Below are 21,913 nucleotides of genomic sequence, written 5' to 3'. Positions count from 1 at the left end.
AGGAATTCGCCAAACCCAAACCCTTCCATCTGGTTGCAAAAAGGTGAAACGTAATGCATCACCCCCAGCCAATCGTTTCCACAATCCAGCGGCGTCGCTTTTTGCACCATCTAAATTGTCGCTTAGCACTAACCACAGAAATTTGTGACTAATTTGGAGCTGCTCGATGGTTGTACAACAACCTTCGTAATCCCCTACGTACAGTCATCGTGTTAACTGGTCTGCTAATAACAATTTGTAACTCACAAGTGAATTCCTTCCACTGATTTCATGAGATTTTTTTTCAGGCGCCCCCCGAAAAGCAAGTTCGTGTCCATCGGTACATGAGGGATGTCTGGTCTTGGTTTGTCTGTGGTTGTTCCTTCACATTTCTGCTTCACAGTCACATCACCAACAGTCGACTTCGGCAGCTTATTAAAGTTGAAATGTCCCTATACATGTGTTACCCAGGTGATATAAAATGTACAATACATGTTAGATGTCACCGAGTTACTCTGGCCAACCCCCTCTGCTGTTACTGGTTCTTATTTGAGTAGTTAATACTCCCCGCGTCTTTTTATACTCGCGGTTCCAATTCCCGTAACATGTAGTGGTCAAGTCTGCATTATATAAGGCTGTATGGATACTTTTGATCACAATGGGGTACAGTGCCTGACAAAAAAGTGAAGGACCCAGAAGACATGGCCCGATGTTGGACTGGATAGGAACGTACGGGCAGGTTTACTCGACGTCAAGGTTCCCCTTGACCACATCTGACCAACCACAAGGGAGGATTACCATGTCGTGTACCAAGCGCATCATAACCCATTTTCATCTGCACCTGCCACTGGAGAACAAGCATTTGAATCCCTGCAACATTCTCTGTCGTCCCGCACCATTGATTGGAGACTAGCATCAGTCGAACTAAGGCAGTTGCGTCCCATGTGTAGGATGCAATGAACTCACAGCAGAAACGGCTGCATGTGACGTGTTACTGAGACTGAGAAGCATGGGCTGCAGATGAATCGTGTCGCAGTGTTCACCGATGAATCACAGTTCTGCACTGAATTCTAGTACTAGAGGAGACTGACGAGCCGGCCGGGGTGGCCGAGCGGTTCGAGGCGCTACAGTGTGGAACCGCGCGACCGCTACGGTCGCAGGTTCGAATCCTACCTCGGGCACGGATGTGTGTGCTGTCCTTAGGATAGTTAGGTTTAAGTCGTTCTAAGTTCTAGGGGACTGATGACCTCAGATGTTGAGTCCCATAGTGCTCAGAGCCATTTGAACCATTTTTTTGTGCAGCATGTTCCCTTCATGGTGTTCGGTCGGCCACCGCTACTCGCATAATTTGCTTATCTTGCCTTGTTTCTGTACTACGCGAACGTCCAGAAAATAATCTACAGGTGTGGAAATGTTGCACATGTCTCTTCCTAACCAGCGACACACCACCAATACACTGTGCTCAACATGTGCAGAAATCTGTCGATGTAAATGTAAATGTCGTGTGACGAGGGCCTCCCGTCGGGTAGACCGTTCGCCGAGTGCAAGTCTTTCGATTTGACATCACTTCGGCGACTTTCGCGTCGATGGGGATGAAATGATGATGATGAGGACAACACAACACCCAATCCCTGAGCAGAGAAAATCTCCGAACCAGCCGGGAATCGAACCCGGGCCCTTAGGATTGACAGTCTGTCGCGCTGACCACTCAGCTACCGGGGACGGGCATCCGTCGATACATCCATCCAACTTCTCGCTGGCCCACAATGTCAACCTGTTCTAATGGCTGAAGTTGTTCAACTGGACTACCTGCTCGCGACTGGGCATTGTTGCACCATAGAAGAATTGTTGCAAACACTGTTTACCTCTAAGCTCAGCACAGGTACTGCCTGTAAAGTCTAAACAGAGAGTGAACAGACAGACCTCCTGAGATCCATTTGATCGCCGATAACCATGACAAATGAATACTGACACTGCATGCCCTCAGTAGGCACATATTATGGTTCAAATGGCTCTGAGCACTATGGGACTCAACTGCTGAGGTCATTAGTCCCCTAGAACTTAGAACTAGTTAAACCTAACTAACCTAAGGACATCACAAACATCCATGCCCGAGGCAGGATTCGAACCTGCGACCGTAGCGGTCTTGCGGTTCCAGACTGCAGCGCCTTTAACCGCACGGCCACTTCGGCCGGCAGGCACATATTATTTCCAGGTGCCCAGGTGCCAACTGAGGATGTTGCACTCTTTTTCCAGTAGTGTTGGCAACTGCATCATCTGAAGAAATCTAAGGTTATTGTTAATATTTTCTGAAAGGTCACTGATATACAGCTTATGGTCGAATTGTTATATCACCACCTTTCGAAGCAATTATTTTTTACAGTGGCATATAACCTCGATCGTGAAGTCACTCCAAGGAATTAGCCTAGCTGCAATGCAACTGAAATATTTTTTAAGTACATTTAAGCATCGCGTGGACTTTCTAAATGTCGGTCGTCACAGTTTACTCAGCTACATAACGCGGCTTCACGTGCCGAGGTCCCCAGCGTGTTTGGTCAGTAGCAGTAGCAGTGGATAATCCATGGTCTGCCGTCCACTCAAGTCGGCCGCAAAGTCATTTCGCTGCGAGCCACTGGCGGTAGTTTCGCGTCCCTCTCAACTGGGGCGGGGCAACTTGTGCACAGTCGTAAAACTGAGCCGCCAAGTTAGGTCTCGCAGAAGCCAGTGGCAGTTAGATAAGCCGCTACGCACTAACTCCCAAGTGAGGCGGCGCGCTGCCACGGACCGCCCAGTGGCTAGTAATGCACCAGGCAAACCTACTGATGTCCGCTGGGGTATCTGAATAGACGTTTTCTCACACGTTACACGTTCATTTTCTGGCATTGGAAGCAGCAGCTGAATTTGTGGCCAAAAACCGAATAATGTTAATAAATTTAAAGTAACTGCGAGAATTGTAGATAATAGACAAGCAAATTTTGAAAATTTGCTTAATGGTTTGGAATGTTTCAACATAATGAAATACCTCCCTGAGAAAGATCTATTGCGACACAACCAGCAGAAATTCAGAACATATCGCTCTTCCGAAACACAACTGGCTCTATATTCACACGCATGTTGACAGCGCATTTCAGATTGATTCCGTATTTGTAAATTTTCAAAAGGTTTTGCACACCACTACTCACAGTCGTATTGTCTACCCGTTGAGTGACTGATTTCGTGATTTCCTGCCCGAAAGGTCACAGTTCGAACAGACAGACGAGATGGCATCTCGTGAAACCGAAGTGATATATGGAATTCCCTAATGAAGTGTTATATGACCTCTGCTGATCTTAATATTTATAAACGGTCTAGGGTGCGAACTGAGTAGCTAGTTTAGATTGTTTCAGATGATGATACCGTTTACCGTTCAGGGAAGTTGTGACGTCCGTTGGGATTCGTGACGTCACATACAAAGGAAATTATTACATATATATTTTATATATTTTTTAATTTATCAGCATGATTCTTTCTCTCAGGGATACTGTCAAAGGAAATTATTACATACATATATTTTATATATTTTTTAATTTATCAGTATGATTCTTTCTCTCAGGGATATTGTCTTTTTTTATCACTTTTACTTACGTGCATAAGTAAGTATGAAAGGGGTTCTTGAAGGCCCTCAGTTATTCATGTACCAACTTTAGATTTTGAACGTGATGACTAAAATATAGTTGCCGTTAACTGAATTGAATGTAATTTTGTGAATTTCTATTTATTGATTGCAAAGCAAGGCTTGAGAGAATTTCGATTGTTGCCGTGGAGTGGCCAAGATAAAACTTACTGAACTCATGGAATCTGTATAATTTAATAACATGAACTTTAACGTAAATTAATTATCTATTGCAATTTTAAATGGTTCGTACAACGAAATCTCTCGCATTTACACTTACTGTTAACACTTTGATAAATAAATTAATAGTTCGGCGCGTAATGGCTGCCCAGAGGCTGCATCGGAAGATGAACTTCTCGCAGGGCAAATTACTGAAAAATGCTTATTAAAAATGGTTAGCCACTGCGAACATTTGAGGTGACAACTATTACAAAGAAATTCATTTTGTAATAATAATAACACGTTTATTTAAGCAAAATGCGAATAACTTACTTAAAATATGTGTAGCCGCTCAATGGCTGCCTTCCGTATAGCGAAACAAAACAGTGTGTCCCACAAAATACGTCCTTCCTCCTCGGCCGTACAATCGCGTCTCTTTCGATCCTTTTTTATTTTCGTAGACATTGAATAAAGATGCTATCGTTGCATATCAGTTGTTTCAAGAACATTAACTATATCCTTTACACTAATTATATTCATAAAATACATAAACTACGATTTACAACCGCAAAAATGACAATATTTATATGACGTACCGTCACAAAGTGCTCCGCATAAGTACTAAAAAATTACTTTCAGCTTCGGTTACACGATGGATCGCACACTTTTGAAGTTCATCGTTTCAAAGACCTAAGTCGAATCAAGGTCCCGGGAGTAGACAACATTCCATTAGAACTACTGACAGCCTTGGGAGAGCCAGTCCTGACAAAACTCTACCATCTGGTGAGCAAAATGTATGAGACAGGCGAAATACCCTCAGACTTCAAGAATAATATAATACTTCCAATCCCAAAGAAAGCAGTGTTGACAGATGTGAACATTACCGAACTATCAGTTTAATAAGTCACGGCTGCAAAATACTAACACGAATTCTTTACAGAAGAATGGAAAAACTGGTAGAAGCCGACCTCGGGGAAGATCAGTTTGAATTCCGTAGAAATATGGGAACACGTGAGGCAATACCGACCCTACGACTTATCTTAGAAGCTAGATTACGGAAAAGCAAACCTATGTTTCTAGCATTTGTAGACTTAGAGAAAGCTTTTGACAATGTTGACTGGAATACTCTCTTTCAAATTCTGAAGGTGGCAGGGGTAAAATACAGGGAGCGAAAGGCTATTTACAATTTGTACAGAAACCAGATGGCAGTTATAAGAGTCGAGGGACATAAAGGGAAGCAGTGGTTGGGAAGCGAGTGAGACAGGGTTGCAGTCTCTCCCCGATGTTATTCAATCTGTATATTGAGCAAGCAGTGAAGGAAAGAAAAGAAAAATTCGGAGTAGGTATTAAAATCCATGGAGAAGAAATAAAAACTTTAAGGTTCGCCGATGACATTGTAATTCTGTCAGAGACAGCAAAGGACTTGGAAGAGCAGTTGAACGGAATAGACAGTGTCTTGAAAGAAGGATATAAGATGAACATCAACCAAAGCAGAACGAGGATAACTGAATGTAGTCGAATTAAGGCGGGTGATGCTGAGGGAATTTAGGAAATGAGACATTTAAAGTAGTAAAGGAGTTTTGCTACTTGGGAAGCAAAATAACTGATGATGGTCGAAGTAGAGAGGATATAAAATGTAGACTGACAATGGCAAAGAAAGCTTTTCTGAAGAAGAGAAATTTGTTAACATCGAGTTTAGATTTAAGTGTCAGGAAGTCGTTTCTGGAAGTATTTGTATGGGTGTAGCCATGTATGGAAGTGAAACATGGACGATAAATAGTTTAGACAAGAAGAGAATAGAGGCTTTCGAAATGTGGTGCTACAGAAGAATGCTGAAGATTTGATGGGTAGATCACATAACTAATGAGGAGGTATCGAATAGGATTGGGGAGAAATGGAGTTTGTGGCACAACTTGACTCGAGGGTAAAACTCGTAGAGGGAGACCAAGAGATGAATACACTAAGCAGATTCAGAAGGATGTAGGCTGCAGTACGTACTGGGAGATGAAGCAGCTTGCACAGGATAGAGTAGCATGGAGAGTTGCATCAAACCAGTCTCAGGACTGAAGACCACAACAACAACGTTTCAACTAAATACCTGTGGATCGCAACCACGAACAACTTAAAACTGGGATAGTCACACAGAAAATGCTGCCGGGAAGGTGAACCAGACTGCGTTTTATTGGAAAAACGGAATGTGCAACGAATTAGCAAAAGAGTACTTGAATACTGCTACCGAGATCCTCAACGATCCTGTAGGGCAGAGGTGATGTACTAAGAGTGTCGCATGTATGAAGTCGTTCGTGAGTGACCCCAGTGATCAATAAAGTTATTCTACCAGAACACATTTGTTTTGGTGTATGATCTTTGCACTTATTATATTATAGAAGCCATTTTTGCTCCCTTCAGTGTTTACAATGTGCGATTTAGTATATAATGTAACAGGACACGAAAGGGCTCTGTGATCATTGGAAGTATTTTTAGTTTTAAATTATGCTTTCGTTCATCCTTTCAATCAAGGACCTCTAGAAAACTACGAACCATACACAGAAAACTTTTGTTTTCCTCTTCTACGAGACACTGCCACAGTCATAACACAACTGATGATGAAGATATAATCCTAACTGACGATGGAAATTTAAACCTCCTAAACGGGTCATGGAAGAAAATAAAGCGTGACAGGTTACAGTAAACTTGTTGCTTCATTCGATTAATATGTTTGATGATTAATAAACACAGTATTACAACAGTTTTGCATTTCATTTTATAAGAAACTTTGCTTCGCTTACTTCATCCCTCCCTCTCCCACGAAGCTAATACGAGTTGCTAATACTGTATGAGTTGCCCCTTCCGAAACGCTCCCCAGTTTAGAGCCTGGGCAGACTCTTCATAAGGCAAATAGCGTCAATCGACCGCAGGAATGCTTCACCTTCAGACGCAAAACCTCGTTTCATCAAGCCAGTCTGCTTTACAATACTTATTCTTGGTGCCGTCTCTAGAACACCTACTTTATTTTTATAACTTTTTTCATAGTAGTGCTGGCCACAAGCGTCCCGCTGAGTACGGCATAGACACAAACTGGCCTTCTTGCTGCAGCTAGTCCACCGCAGTACCTGGTAAATCGATGTCCCGATGTTGTTGGTTCTTGGCGTGGAAATGTGGGCCATCAGCCGCCATACTGCCATACTCGTTTTTGCATTACCTCATTTTCAGCGATCTTCTATTTTTTCTAGTTTCAATTAGTTGCCGGCCGCTGTGGACGAGTGGTTCTAGGCGCTTCAGTCTGGAACCGCGCGACTGCTGCGGTCGCAGTTTCGAATCCTGCCTCAGGCATGGATGTGTGTGATGTCCTTAGGTTAGTTAAGGTTAAGTAGTTTTAAGTTCTAGGGGACTGATGACCTCAGACCTTAAATCCCATACTGCTCACAACCATTTAAGCCATTTGAACCAATTAGTTAATTAAGATGATGGAGAACTTCAAACTTTTTCTATGGAGGGCAGCTCGAGTTGTGTTATAGTGAAACGAGGGAGAGAGAGTTACAGATATGATAGCAGAGTTGGTGTGGTAATCATTAGAACAATGGTATCTTACGTTGTGGCGATATCTTTTCACTAAATTTCAATAACCAACTTTCTCCTCCGAATGCCAAAATAATTTGTTGGCTCTCGCCTCTATAGGATAAAATGGCCATCGTAATAAAGTAGAGAAACCAGAGCTCGCACGGGTACAATTAAGTGTTATGTTCCCAACGTACTATTCCAGAAATAATGTCAAAACACCGAAGTGTTAAATGCGGAGCAGTCGTGTAGAAGTGTATGTAAATAGGAAATATACAGCAATTTTTCATCTTTAGACTTTTTGACGTCGGATTTAATAATGTGACCTGACAAATCTTGCTGTCTAGCCTCCAAAGTACTGCATTTATTGATTTCAAATTCTTAGTAGTCGACTGTTGTTTCCGTTAACCGCTAGCAGATGGGTGTGACGTGGTACTGGCATACAGTATGACGTAAGTGTGGCATTCACCAGCAAACGGCCTTACCGTAGTGGTAATACCGGTTCCCATCAGATCACAGAAGTTAAATGCTGTCAGGCTTGACTACCATTTGGACGCAAACTGTCCGGATCTACTGAGTGCTTTTGACAAGCGGTGTGCACTTAGCCCTTGAGAGGACAATATTGAGGAGCTACTTTATTGGCAAGTAGCAGCTCTGGTCACGAAAATCGATATGGCGGGGAGAAAGATGTGCTAGCCACAAGCCCCTCCATATTCGTACCTATTGATGCCTGTCGGCTGAGATGGACACGACGGTCGGTCGGTACCGTTGTACCTTCTGAGGTATGTTCGGACAATGTTTCAGATTAGTGGTATTCGCCAATTCCATATTTCAATCTCGTGAGACATACTACAACAAATATAGACAAATATTTTGATATTTCATACATAAAGTACTATAAAATAACATTCTGCTATAGTCATTATGTTTAACATCCCATTAATGCGAAAGCAGTGAGAATTTCAATCACGATTTCAAATTTCAATCAATACTGACGTAGCCAGACGATGTGGTGTCACTACGTACTCATTTTGTTGGAGACCTTAGTGCGATGTCATCACAGGAATTTCACCCATGTTTCATCCCACTGTAGCTCATTCACCTTCCGCATTATGTTCATAAGATGAACGATGCTGTCCGTCCGAATTACTGGGTGTTGAGAGTCGATAGTACACCTAACTAGTCAGATATCGTGTATAATGCAGGTGACCTGACCAAAAAAATGTGTACATGACAGCCATTGCCTCTGCGGTAAATGCTGGTTTGTTCGGAAGGAGGGATTGTGTCTGCTTAGAGGTCAGGAGAAATGACGTGACACTCATGTCTGGATGATCAGTTATTTTCGATCTGTCAGTGAATACTTTAACCATGTCTGTCGACAGCAAATGTTAAAAATTCAGTCTTGCTTCGTAACTACGACGGATGGACTTAGAGAAACACATTCACTTACTTTAGGAGGAATTAGTGGAAATATGCTTGAAGTTGTCGTGGTATGAGAGACGGTTGTAGCCTCTGACGTACCGTCATGAATAAATTATCTTGAACTTATAAGAAATAGTGAAAACACCTAGGATGCGATAAAGGCACTGGTGCACAACTCAAGGAGTAAAAAGCGTTGCAGAATATACTCGTATAAATCACTCTGCATCGATGCATTTAATCTGCGAGGATATGTTGTAGCATTTTCTACTCGTTGAATTCCGCACCTTTTATACATATACATTAAGTTTTTGTTTGATTTCAGTGGAAGTAAATACAGCTGTAGCCAATTGTGATGATTATTTTTACCCGTTATCTAGTGGCTCGAGCTATGAATATTTCGCTTGGTAAAAATTCATTCCACACAGGCGTCAGTTACTACCGGATATTCCTGGTCTCTCGATCCCTGATTAGTTCCATGTTTCCGATATCGAATCGCTATCGCCGAGGGTCGTCACGGCCCTTTAATGGCGCTCATTTTATTTGACAGGCGCTGGCGCACATCGGCTCAGCGACTTCAAATGCCAATCAACAAAGAGTAATTTCCATCTAGAGACGCCGAGATAGAAGAAATGTAATCACAAACAGTATTTAACGTTTAGTTCACAGTAAATGATAAATTGCAACTGACACTTCTGGTGCAATGTAGCAGAGTATTTAGGGCCCAACAGAAGTAGATTTTACGAGACAGAGAGTGAATAAAGTTCGAATCTCATTAAAACAAACTGAGAAGAATACCGTAATATGGGATAAACAGTCCTATTATAGGGGAAGAGCCCATCTTTCTGACTAGTGTAAAAATGAATCGTATTCTACAAGACTTAATTAATTATTTTTTCGAGAACGTCTTTCTTTTCAATATGATTTCAGGAGCAGATACCATATCAGAACAACAAAGACACTAAAGTTCACTTATTTAAAAGAATTATTGCACTATATTCAGTACGATTTCGCCCTTAATTCTGAAAAAGCATGTACAAGGGCTATTCGGAAAATAAGGTCCGATAGGTCGCGAAATGGAAACAATAGTCAAAATCCGATAACGTTCTGCACAGACATGTAGGGCTGTGTCTCTAGTATCGATCACGTTAAGTGACTCTTTTCAGTTATGAGAGTACAGTGAGCATGTACAGATGTCTAAAACAATATTTTCTCTCTTCAAGTATGGGTGCCCGCTGAGAGGTTTCGCCTGATTTCATGCAACCCCAGATAACGTACGTGTCATGCATTTCCTTCGTTAAGACAATTCTCGGCCTCACACTGCAGGGGCAATGAGGATGCCATTGCAGCGTTTCCGATTAGAAACATTTGACCACCGGCCACATAGTCCGACTTGGCTCCCTTTCATGTTCATCTCCGTTCACATTAAGCGCTGGCTATGAAAAACAACGTTTTGGCACAGACAAGCAACAATGGAAAATATTTTAGATTTTTGCAGTAGTTTCTATTTCGCGATCGGTCGGACACTATTTTCCGAATAGTCCTCGTATACTGAACTCTGCGCATGAAGACAGTACAATGCCAGTGATAAATTCAGTGAATGACTAAGATTTAGAAAGTGCAAGAATCTAAATTTTTTAGTGTTTCTATGCTTATTAGCAAAGGAATTATATGAGTCATATTTCCGCTGGGGCTTTATACTAAATATTGTCGACGTGGTCATTAGTCCAAAAATTTGCTCGATAGAGCTCTGTGAGATAGCCTGCCTCTATTCAAATGGTTCAAATGGCTCTGAGCACTACGCGACTTAACTTCTGAGGTCATCAGTCGCCTAGAACTTAGAACTACTTAAACCTAACTAACCTAAGGACATCACACACATCCATGCCCGAGGCAGGATTCGAACCTGCGACCGTAGCAGTCGCGCAGTTGTGGACTGAAGCGCCCAGAACCGCTCGGCCACCGCGGCCGGCTGCATTAGCATGTCAACTTCTGGTGGATGCTTCGCGATGTGTGCCCTCAACCTATCGTTTCTTTTAGTCATGTTGTGCCGTCAATTTACTTTCTTCTCTGTTAGATCCACCACCCTTTCATTAACTGTGTGATCTACAGTTTAATCTTCAGTATTCTTCTGTAGCAGTACAGTGCTGTCTATCTGTACCGTTTATCGTCCACATTTCCCTTCTGTGCAAAGCTATGTTCCAAAGAAACGCTTTCAGAAAAGACATCATAAATTTATTTCCTAAAATTAAATTTATAGTTGATGTTAAAAACCTGCTCATTCTCAGAAACGCTTTTATTACTGTTGCATACATGAATTTTATATTTACTTTTCCCATTATTTTCCTTTCCTAATAGCAAAAATCTCCTGCAACCTTACAGTACATTATTTCCTAACCAGATTCCTTACCACTACCTGATTTAATTCGACTAAATCTTCGTTTCATTTATTCGATTTTCACCTTATAACCTCTGCACCTCTTATCAAGATGCTACCCATTCTGTTTAACTGTTCTCCCAACTTCTCAGTCGTCTCTAATAGAATTGTGGTGTCACTTTTATTTCTATCTCCTGAACTTTAATGTCGTTTCCAAATTTCTCCATGGTTTGATTTAATGCACGGCCAGTGTATAGGCTGAACGACATAATGGATAGGCTGCTAACTTCATTCACTCCCTTTTCAAACACTTGTCTCCCTTTGATGTCATTCGACTCTTAAAATTACAAACTGATTTCTTTAGAAGTTGTTGATAACAGTTGACCCCCCACCCCACGTATTTTATCCCTGATCTTTCCGAAGTGAACGCCAGTCAAAACTATCAAAAGTTTTTTTAAACCTGCAATTACTATAAATGTGAGTGTTCCTTTTTGACTGCAGGAAGTAGGATCAGTACTGCATTCGGTGTTCCTACATTTCGTTGGAAGCTCTTCCTGATAGTTCTCATGAGCGAGTTTTGACAGTCTCCTCATTCCTCTGTAACTAATTCGTTTTAGTATACTTCAACCATGACTTACCGTATTAAAGTGATGGTTCGGTAATATTCATAACTCTCAGCTAAGAATGGTGGAAGGCCTCTATGTGGGTTTCTCATACTCTCTAGCGCCTAGTTACATATGCTGCACGCACACTTTGCAGCCGTAAGAGCCATATCTGCCATCATACGCTGTGACCTCAACTATGAGCTTCACCAGATTGCATCATGCTTAAGAAACGTATACATTTTTTCAAACGTATGTTGGTATTAATTTTAAACCTATCTCTTTCATATGGGGTCCGTGGTTTACGCGATTACATATTTTCTCCATTTTTGTGGCCGGATGCCTTTCCTGCCGCCACACGGTGAGAAGTTATGTTGGGCCATCTGTCTGTGAATTATGTAAACTTTGTTCTTTGCGTTATCGTATTTAAAGTGATTCCATGTCGTATTTTCTGAGGGGGAGAATAGGCATCAGCTCAGCATACCCAAACGGAAAACCGCTTACAGCCACAACCAAGACTGACAGGTTTCACAGACCAACGGTCGATAAATCGTTGTATGCATTCGATCTGCGTACTCGTATTTCTCAGCTCCTTGTCTCAGTTAAGCTATAGGATCAGGTTCCTTAACAATTTATATATAATGTTATCGTATCATCTAACTAGCTGCGACAGACTGGCAACCACATTTTTTTAAAACTAAATCATATGTATTTCGAAAGCAATTCCATTCTTTGCTTCCTACGAGTTGACAAGATCTCAGAAGTCAGCTGATGTTAGTTAATTTCATTCACAAAAGTTAAATGCGAATAGTTATGTCACACTACACAAGAAAAATAAACTACATTCCGTATTCTTGTTAATTCCATAAGGACGAAATGTCTTCCAAGTCCTCTGTTGTCTCTAATAGAATTGCAGTGCCATTTTTATATTGTTCTCCTGAACTTTAATGTCATTTCCAAATTCCTCTATGATTTCAGGCGAATTATCAGACGGCGCTTGACAATAATATTAAAAAGCAAACAATTTCCTAGCGTTTTTAAGCTTACAGTTATTTAAACACAAATCGTTATTATGCAAGCAGTTATTCGGCTTGGCATTGATTGAAAGAGCTGTTGGATATTCTCCCAAGGGATATCGTACCAAAGTCTGTCCATTTGGCGAGTTAGGTCGTCAAAATCCCGAGCTGCTTCTAGGGGCCTCCCTACAACGCCCATAACGTTCTCAATTGGAGACTGTTATGGGTACGTTGCTGGCCGAGATAGTGTTTGGTACACAGTAGAAACTCTCAGCGTGTGTGGGCGGATTATTTTACTGAAATGTACACCCAGGAAGCCTTACCGTGAAGGGCAACAAAACGGGGCGTAGAATACCGTCGACTGGGCTGTAAGGGTCCTGCTGATGACAACCAGTGGGATCCTGCTATGAAATGAAATGGCATCCCAAATATCACTTCTGGTTGTCTGATCGTATGGAGGGCAACGGGCAGGTTGGTATCACAACGGAGTCGGGCGTCTCCACGCGTATCTCATTGACTGGAGTAGAACTGTGTCCAGTGATGAGTCCCGCTTCCAGCTGAACCGCGATGACCAGCGAAGACGTGTTGGAGACATTTCAGCAATATAATGGCCGCCCGCACACAACAAGGGTTTCTAATGCTGGTCTTCGTGCTTGCCAAACCCTACCTTGGCCAGCGAAGTAGCCGAATCTCTCTCCAATTGAGTACGTTCGGACCATTATGGGTACAGCCCTTCGACCACCTCGGGATTTTGACTATCTAACGCTCCATTTGTACAGAATCTGGGACGACATCCCTCAAGAGGACATCCAACAACTCTGTCAATCAATGCCGAGGCGACTAACTGCTCACAAAACGTATACCGACGCGTTATTGACTTGCTCAGTTTTGTGAAACTCATTCTCTTGAATAAATAATCAAGATTTTCTGAAAATGTAATCATTTGTATGTCTGTACATGTATGTCACATCTACCGATTTCAGTCCCATTCGGATAATTCCTTCGTGGTGTATTGTTTCGAACCTTGCTATTGCAACACTTCTATGTTAAAATAAGTTTCATCGGTCTTTTCTTTTCTTTTTTTTTTTTTAAAATCCAAGCACTAATGTCTCTTTAAGTCACGTAGCATTGCACACTACTGACAAAAAACGTTAATGACCAAGAGGACACAGTCGGATATCAACGTAACTTTGTACAGGGACACACCATCAAGGAGGAACGTTGCAGTTCTCTGTGACGCATTTAACAGCTACCAGACTGCATTAGTGGTATTCGTGTTAGGTGTTGTTATCAGCGCTGGTAGGATATCTAAGGGGCAGAAACAGGGTCAGATCTTCAGTCATCACAGTGAAGAACACGAAGATGCTGCGTACTTGTGTGAGGCAGCGTAACCAACACCTGCCAGACGGTGAAAGATGTCTAATTTTGGATTCCTATTTGGCTGGATCGTCGAATCGTGCAGCATTCCGATTTTTGGAGTGTTTGGATGTGACAGTGATCTGATGTTATGGTCCATGGGAACGAGAGGATTCGCAATTCAAGGTTCTAGTCGACAACGTCTGACCACCACAAGGAACGATAGCCGTATTGTGCACCAAGTACTAACATAAACGCCTGCCATCTGAGAACGAGTAGTGGACTTCCTGCAAAGTTGTGTGTCATCATGCACCACTGGTTGGACATTACCAGCAGCCAGACTAGGAAATCATCATCCTATGCATACACTGCCGTTAACCTGACAACACAAACAGCAGCGTTTGGAGTGGTGCCGCGACAGGGGAGCATGGACTGCTGTTGGACAGCGTCGCACTGTTATGTGGTTAGCTACGAATCTAGGTTCTGTACCACCCCGGATGACCATCGCCGACTGGTATGAAGGAACCTGGGCGAGATCACATTCTCCAGTGTTTGTAAGGTCGCAGCAGTGTCACATGTGGCGTCTTAGTGTGTGGAACCATCTATTATGATTTCAGGTCATGACTGCCAGTGAATAGGCGCACTCTGCCGGCACAGTGGTATGTTCAAAAATGGTTCAAATGACTCTGAGCACTATGGGACTTAACATCTGAGGTCATCAGTCCCATAGAACTTATAACTACTCAAACCTAACTAACTTAAGGACATCACATACATCCATGCCCGAGGCAGGATTCGAACCTGCGACCGTAGCAGCAGCGCGGTTCCGGACTGAAGCGCCTAGAACCGCTCGGCCACTCGACCGGCACAGTGGTATGTCACGGACGTTCTTTCTCCTCATGTGTTACCTCTCATGCGATACTACTGTGAAGCTGTTTTTCAAAAGGACAATGGTAGTTCACCTACGGCGCATGTCTCTGTGAACTGTCTGCTTGATGTTGACGAGTACTGCTGTGACCAGCAAGATGCCCTGAACTGTCCCTAGTAGATCATATGTGTGGGACCAGCTCAGACATCAACCCCGTCACAGGGCCAGTACTCAGCACATCAATGACAAAGTATAATAGTTGTGGGATATGTTGCCTCAGGATAAGACACATCGGCTTTTTGACGCCATTCCCATCCGCATATGAGCATGCATCCTGATCACATAGGATGCAACGTCTTATTTTCTTTGTACATTTGATTTTACACTCAGTGACATAACATTACGTACCGTCTCAATCCGTGAAGTTTCATTTCGTTTAATTGATACCCTACTCGAATGCCACCACACAGGCATGACACTGGGTGCGGAAGTGAGTAACGTTTCTCGTGTATTGATACGGCATAATACCCGTTGTGTTACATCCCAGCGCCGTAATGTACCGCTTTTAGAACCGATGACCTATTTGTGTTGCAGGACGAAGGGCTACCTGTCGCTTGACGTGAACGTGACGCCGTTGGAGGTGAACCAGTGCGAGGCAAGCAGCGAGCCACCCCCGCGATCCGAGCTGCGGGCATTCCACAGTACGCATAAGTGCCACAATGACACCACGCAGGTACGTCCACAGCGACTGTAGTGTGACATTTACTAAACAAAATATGTGGGAGTGGTCCTCAACTTTGGCTTTGGCGCTCTGAGGGCGAGGTGGCTAGGGAGTGAGTGAGGGACCAGGGCGTTTTCCTTTATCGATAGGGAGGGGGGACGAAAAGGGGGGGCTGGGGTGCGACCAGGTTGTGCGAACTATGACTAATCATTTTTGAAGGGGGGGGGGGGGAGAAGGGGCTAAGGCCTTCATACCGGTTTGTAGTGAGCCGGCGTGAAATCCTCTCCTCGGAAACTTCTTCATCCCAATCACTAACACCTAACCCATTCCACTAATTCCTGGATATCTCTAGAACACTCTCAAATACCATGGAGGCTGTACCTTGATATGGTACCACAAATCGTATCATCCTGCCCCTTATTCTTGTCAATGTTTTCCACGTATTCCTCACCTCACTTTGTCATTTCTTGCTTCATCAGTCCACTTAATTATGAATATTCTACTGTGGCACCACACCACAAACGCCTTGACTCTCTTCCGTTCCGGTTTTCCAAAAGTCCATGCCTCACTGCCCCACAGTGCTGTGTTCCGAACGCACATTCTCAGAAATTTCTTCCTCAAATTACTTTCGACGCTAGCAGACTTCTCTTGACCAGAAATGCCCTTTTTGATAGTGCCAGTCAGCTTTTTATGTCCTCCTTCACGGGTTACACTACTGGCCATTAAAACTGCTACAATAAGAAGAAATGCAGAAGATAAACGGGTATGCAGTGGACAAATATATTATACTAGAACTGACATGTGATTACATTTTCACACAGTTTGGGTGCATAGATCCTGAGAAATCAGTACCCAGAACAACCACCTCTGGCCGTATTATCGGCCTTGATACGCCTGGCATTGAGTCAAACAGAGCTTGGATGGCGTGTACAGGCACAGCTGCCCATGCAGCTTCAACACGATACCACAGTTCATCAAGAGTAGTGACTGGCATATTGTGACGAGCCAGTTGCTCGGCCACCATTGACCAGACTTTTCAATTGGTGAGAGATCAGGAGAATGTGCTGGCCTTTCTGTATCCAGAAAGGTCCGTACAGGACCTGCAACATGCGGTCGTGCATTATCCTGCTGAAATCTAGGGTTTCGCACGGATCGAATGAAGGGTGGAGCCACGGGTCGTAACACATCTGAAATGAAACGTCCACTGTTCAAAGTGCCGTCAATGCGAACAAGAAGTGACCGAGACGTGTAACCAATGGCACCCCATACCATCACGCCAGGTGATACGCCAGTATGGCGACGACGAACACACGCTTCCAATGTGCGTTCACCGCGATGTCGCCAAACACGGATGCGACCATCATGATGCTGTAAACAGAACCTGGATTCACCCGAAAAAAAAATGACGTTTTGCCATTCGTGCACCCAGGTTCGTCGTTGAGTACACCATCGCAGGCGCTCCTGTCTGTGATGCAGCGCCAAGGGTAACCGCAGCCATGGTCTCCGGGCTGATAGTCCATGCTGCTGCAAACGTCGTCGAACTGTTCGTGCAGATCGTTGTTGTCTTGCAAACGTCCCCATCTGTTGACTCAGGAATCGAGACGTGGCTGCACGATCCGTTACAGCCATGCGGGTAAGATGCCTATCATCTCGATTGGTAGTGATACGAGGCCGTTGGGATCTAGCACGGCGTTCCGTATTACCCTCCTGAAACCATCGATTCCATATTCTGCTAACAGTCATTGCATCTCGACCAACGAGAGCAGCAATGTCGCGATACGATAAACAGCAATCGCTATAGGCTACAATTCGACCTTTATCAAAGTCGGAAACGTGATGGTACGCATTTCTCCTCCTTATACGAGGCATCATAACAACGTTTCACCAGGCAACACCGGTCAACTTCCGTTTGTGTATGAGAAATCGCTGGGAAACTTTCCTCATGTCAGCACGTTGTAGGTGTCGCCACCGGCGCCAACCTTGTGTGAATGTTCTTAAAAGCTAATCATTTGCATATCACAGCATCTTCTTCCTGTCGGTTAAATTTCGCGTCTGTAGCACGTCATCTTCGTGGTGTAGCAATTTTAATGCCCAGTAGTGTATTTTGCTTCCTAGGTTGCAGAATTCCTTAAACTTGTCCACTTTGTGGTTACCAATGTCGCTAAGTCCTTCGCTGTTCTCGTTTCTACTACTTTTCATTACTTTCATCTTTCTTCGATTTACTCTCAGTCCATATTCTGTCCTCTCATTGAGGATGGCAACGTCATCAGCGAACCTTGTCACTGATGTCTTATCGCCCAAAGTTTAATATTACATCTGAACTTTTATTTCCGTCATTCATTCTTCAACGAATGGTTCAAACAGTAGGGCCGAAAGACTGCATCTTTGTCTTACACCCTTTTTAATCCAACCGTTTCATTCTTGTTTTTCCATTCTTAATTTTCTCTCTGGTTTCTCTCGTAAACTGCATAGTCCCCGTTTTCCCCTACAGCTTACAGTTATTTTACGGAGAATTTCGAACATCTTCCACCAATGTAAGTTGCCGAATGCTTTTCTAGGTCGACAAATCCTATGAAGGTATCTTGATTTTCCTTGACTCTCGCATCCGTTAACAAGCAATACGTCAGAAATGCCTGTCTGGTGCCTTTACCTTTCCAAAAGCCAAACTGATCGTCATCCAATAGGTCCCCAGTTTTTTTCACCAAAAATTAGTACACCGAACCTGGAATAGTAATAAATGAAGACTTTTTCTGATGTATTTTCAGTTTATCTCAAAACTCTTAAAGAAAGACGAAAATCCTTCGGTAATTAAGAAACATTACAAAATACAATTTCCAAAAATTATAAACGCGCATTTCAATATTTGACAATGCTCGGGACATCTGTTGAATCTGAGAGACTTTTTCACAGGTGGTACAAGTTTTTAATGGACAAGGAAACCGATAGAAGGATAATATATTGAGTCTTCTCTCCTGCTTTTGCTTGTTTATTTGTCCCGCAGTGGTGCAGGATCGACATGGGTAGTAAAGAAATTGGCATGGAATTTCAGAAGGTTGAACGAGATGACAATGATTGAGTCAAACCCGGTTTTTGCGAAGCGTAGAAAATAAATATTGGGATTTTTAAAGAACTTTAATTTTTGTTATAAGTGTCTTAGTAATTTCTTTTAAAGGTGTTAAACATTATGAAATTATCTGGTTTCTTTCAGCTTTCAAGCTAAACCATATTTGTATCCAAATGTAGAAAAATAATCGGTTTATTGGAAACATCGATACATGTTTTGATAAATGGCACAGTATCGATGGCGCCATGCCATATACTCCATCGAACGAAATATCGATGTATACAAGTGTTTAAAAAAGAAGTGTCGCATATACCCACAAGAAGTAATGTTAATCAAAGATGATGAAGAAGTGAGATGTCCAGAAACCAAAACCTGTCGATATGTGGACCAGTCTGTCCTCCCAATCTCATTCGTCTTTGACGTTGAAGCAGACATTATAGGCAGTCCTGAAAATAACACTCTCTTTGGGGGATACCCACAACAGTTGAAAAAATTTTTCATGATGAACAAATCCGCTCCAGTTGTACTTGCTAAATATTGTATTTGGAGAAATCGTACAGACGACCCGATATTACGAATATGAATTTCATCTTCAGACGCTTTATTGCGTACTAGAAAATCGTACTAGACGCGTAAAAAGTCCAGTACAATTATCAGTGAGCATGGGGTAAACGGGGCGATATAAGTATCAGCTTTCCGCACGTCGTGGAAGCCCAGGTCGCAATCATGTTACTCAAAACGGGATTTACATCTTGTAACCCTGGTTGTGTATACGATTTTATCAAAATAAAGCCTTTGTCAAGCACAGCTGGAGTGGATTTATTCACGACGGAAAAGTCCTGTGGGTGGTTATTTCATATCCTGACACGTCCTCCAGCCCTTCTTCTTTGTGAATCATGCACTCTTTCAAACACGTTGGATTCCATTCAGGTTGCGTTACATGCATTAGTCATACGCTACTATAACGTCTACACATTGTCGTTAGTTTTGGCATGCACCAATGCCTTTAAATGTCACCATGACCGGAAATGCAAAAGACTCAGATTTGTCGCCATGCAACTGGACCTCCTCGATCAATCCATCGTCAATGAAACGTTGTAGTGAGGTAGTGTCGCCAGGTCCGCATAAAAGGGGATGGTGCCCGTCGTTCAGAAACCACAATTGCTGTCTTTTTGTAAGGATAATGTTCTCCAGCATTGCGGGTAATTCATCACACGAGTATTGGTGATACACAGCTCCCGTTTATGAGTTTGGTCTAGAATGTGGCCATATGTCACCGACAATCCTGCCCACACACTGATTCTGATACGATCCTGATGCCTCACTTTCATAATTGAAATGGCTCTGAGCACTATGGGACTTAACATCTATGGTCATCAGTCCCCTAGAACTTAGAACTACTTAAACCTAACTAACCTAAGGACATCACACAACACCCAGCCATCACGAGGCAGAGAAAATCCCTGACCCCGCCGGGAATCGAACCCGGGAACCCGGGCGTGGCTTTCATAATTGCTGAAGGATCTGAGTCTGCGCACATGTACGCATTGTGATAGTTTACTATACCATATCTTGTGAATTCTGTCTCGTATGTAAATTAATGCAATCTGTGAAATACGGATCTTCTGCGATTGTTCTAGAAATTAGTGGTGGCACTCTGTAATCGGGAATGGTGATCTGCTACTCGAAGAGAATGCGGAAGTCTCATGTGGTATGGATAAATCAACTGCTCGTGCGGAACTGACCACGGCAACTCCAGTCGTACGCACGCTTGTCTGAGCATAATCTCCGGTGTGTGAATTGTGCAAGGCCTACCGCGGTCCATTGTCCTTGCTGCAAACGGTTTAGTCTTCGCAAGCCGTTGGAATAGCCTGCTGAACATTCTTGCACATGGAATGGCGCTTTGTGGATGTCGTTCGGCATACATTCCACTTGCTTGACGATTTCTACCTTCAGCTAAAACGTAACAGAATTCCATGCCTGCCATTTCCCTCGTGGAACAGAAGGCTTTCTTTGCACTGTATACAGTAGACTTTGTTCACTTTGAACGGAACAATTGATCTTGTGTTGCTAAGGTAGTGAAGGAGCAGCACAACCTCAAATGATTCAAGTAGCAGATCGTTGCCCTGCTGTAACTGGTACCAGCGCCATCATCAGAGTCCTGTAAATTACAGACTTTGGACAGCCTACCCCATCCATTACTACACATTACTCTACAGCTATTGGTTTCCGATCTTATACACTGTCCAGTCACATTAATGTCACCATCTGTCAAAAGTCTGAATAACCACTTTTGCAGCGCGGATCGCTGCAGGTCGTGCAGGAAGAGTGTCAGTGAGGTTCTGGAAGGTATCGTCAGGAACGTGGACCCATGCGAGTCTATTGCTGTACTCAGCCAAGCTAGGTTTCTTAGTTGATGATCCATGGCGCCAAAATCCAAATCGAGATGGTGAGTCTGGTGGCCAGAGGTGAAAAGTAAATCATCCAGTTCTCTTCGAACCACGCACGTACACGGCGAGCTGTGTGATAGACTGCATTGTCCTGCTGGAAGATGCCATAGTGCCGAGGAAAGACAAACTCCACATAAGGGGCGGACATGGTCCCCAATGATAACTGTTTTAACGATATTGCTATGAAATTTTTCGTTAAAGAATAAAATTTGCTTTTAAGTTAATTAATTTTTCTTTTCTGTACGTACGAACTTTGTTGTAGAACCTCTCTCTTATTTACGTGTGGTAATAAAAATTTTTCACTTTCAAAAGAATTACGTACATTTAAAAATTACGTGAACTCATATTAACTGATTAAGAATATTTAGTTGAAAATTAAATTCTTTACATCATTCGGCCTTGGCACACATTTTCTAAATGCAGTGGATTTTTTTTTTTTTTTTAATATTTACTGAATTCTTTCCCGGCGTTAGCTTTTGAACACAAGATTATCACTATTAGCAGAAAATGGTTAATTATTACCAAGCCGACATTTAATTATCACTGATCAAACCTACTTCGCTATACATTTAAGTTATTTGAAAGAAACAAAATTGTTAAATTTCAGTGTTAACTATCCGTCTAAGAATGCACAAATGTGTAACTATTTTTAAAATCTCAGTCAGTCTCTGGATCGCTGTAAAAGAAGAACA

At 42.8% G+C, this 21,913-nt stretch overlaps 1 protein-coding gene across 1 annotated transcript in view; it reads left to right on the top strand.

Annotated features, from left to right (window-relative positions):
- The window catches only part of LOC126455873 (probable G-protein coupled receptor CG31760), a 1,325,234-nt gene that overhangs the window by 1,075,863 nt on the left and 227,458 nt on the right, over nucleotides 1-21,913 (top strand). The window contains exon 7 of the mRNA XM_050091633.1: nucleotides 15,581-15,719. Coding sequence (XP_049947590.1) covers nucleotides 15,581-15,719 — 139 coding nt within the window. The remainder of the gene's footprint in view (nucleotides 1-15,580; nucleotides 15,720-21,913) is intronic.

Source organism: Schistocerca serialis, chromosome 2, assembly GCF_023864345.2.
Source record: "Schistocerca serialis cubense isolate TAMUIC-IGC-003099 chromosome 2, iqSchSeri2.2, whole genome shotgun sequence".
Lineage (NCBI taxonomy): Eukaryota > Metazoa > Arthropoda > Insecta > Orthoptera > Acrididae > Schistocerca > Schistocerca serialis.
The sequence above is the reverse complement of the archived record's forward strand: the minus strand, read 5'-3'. Positions and strand labels throughout refer to the sequence as shown.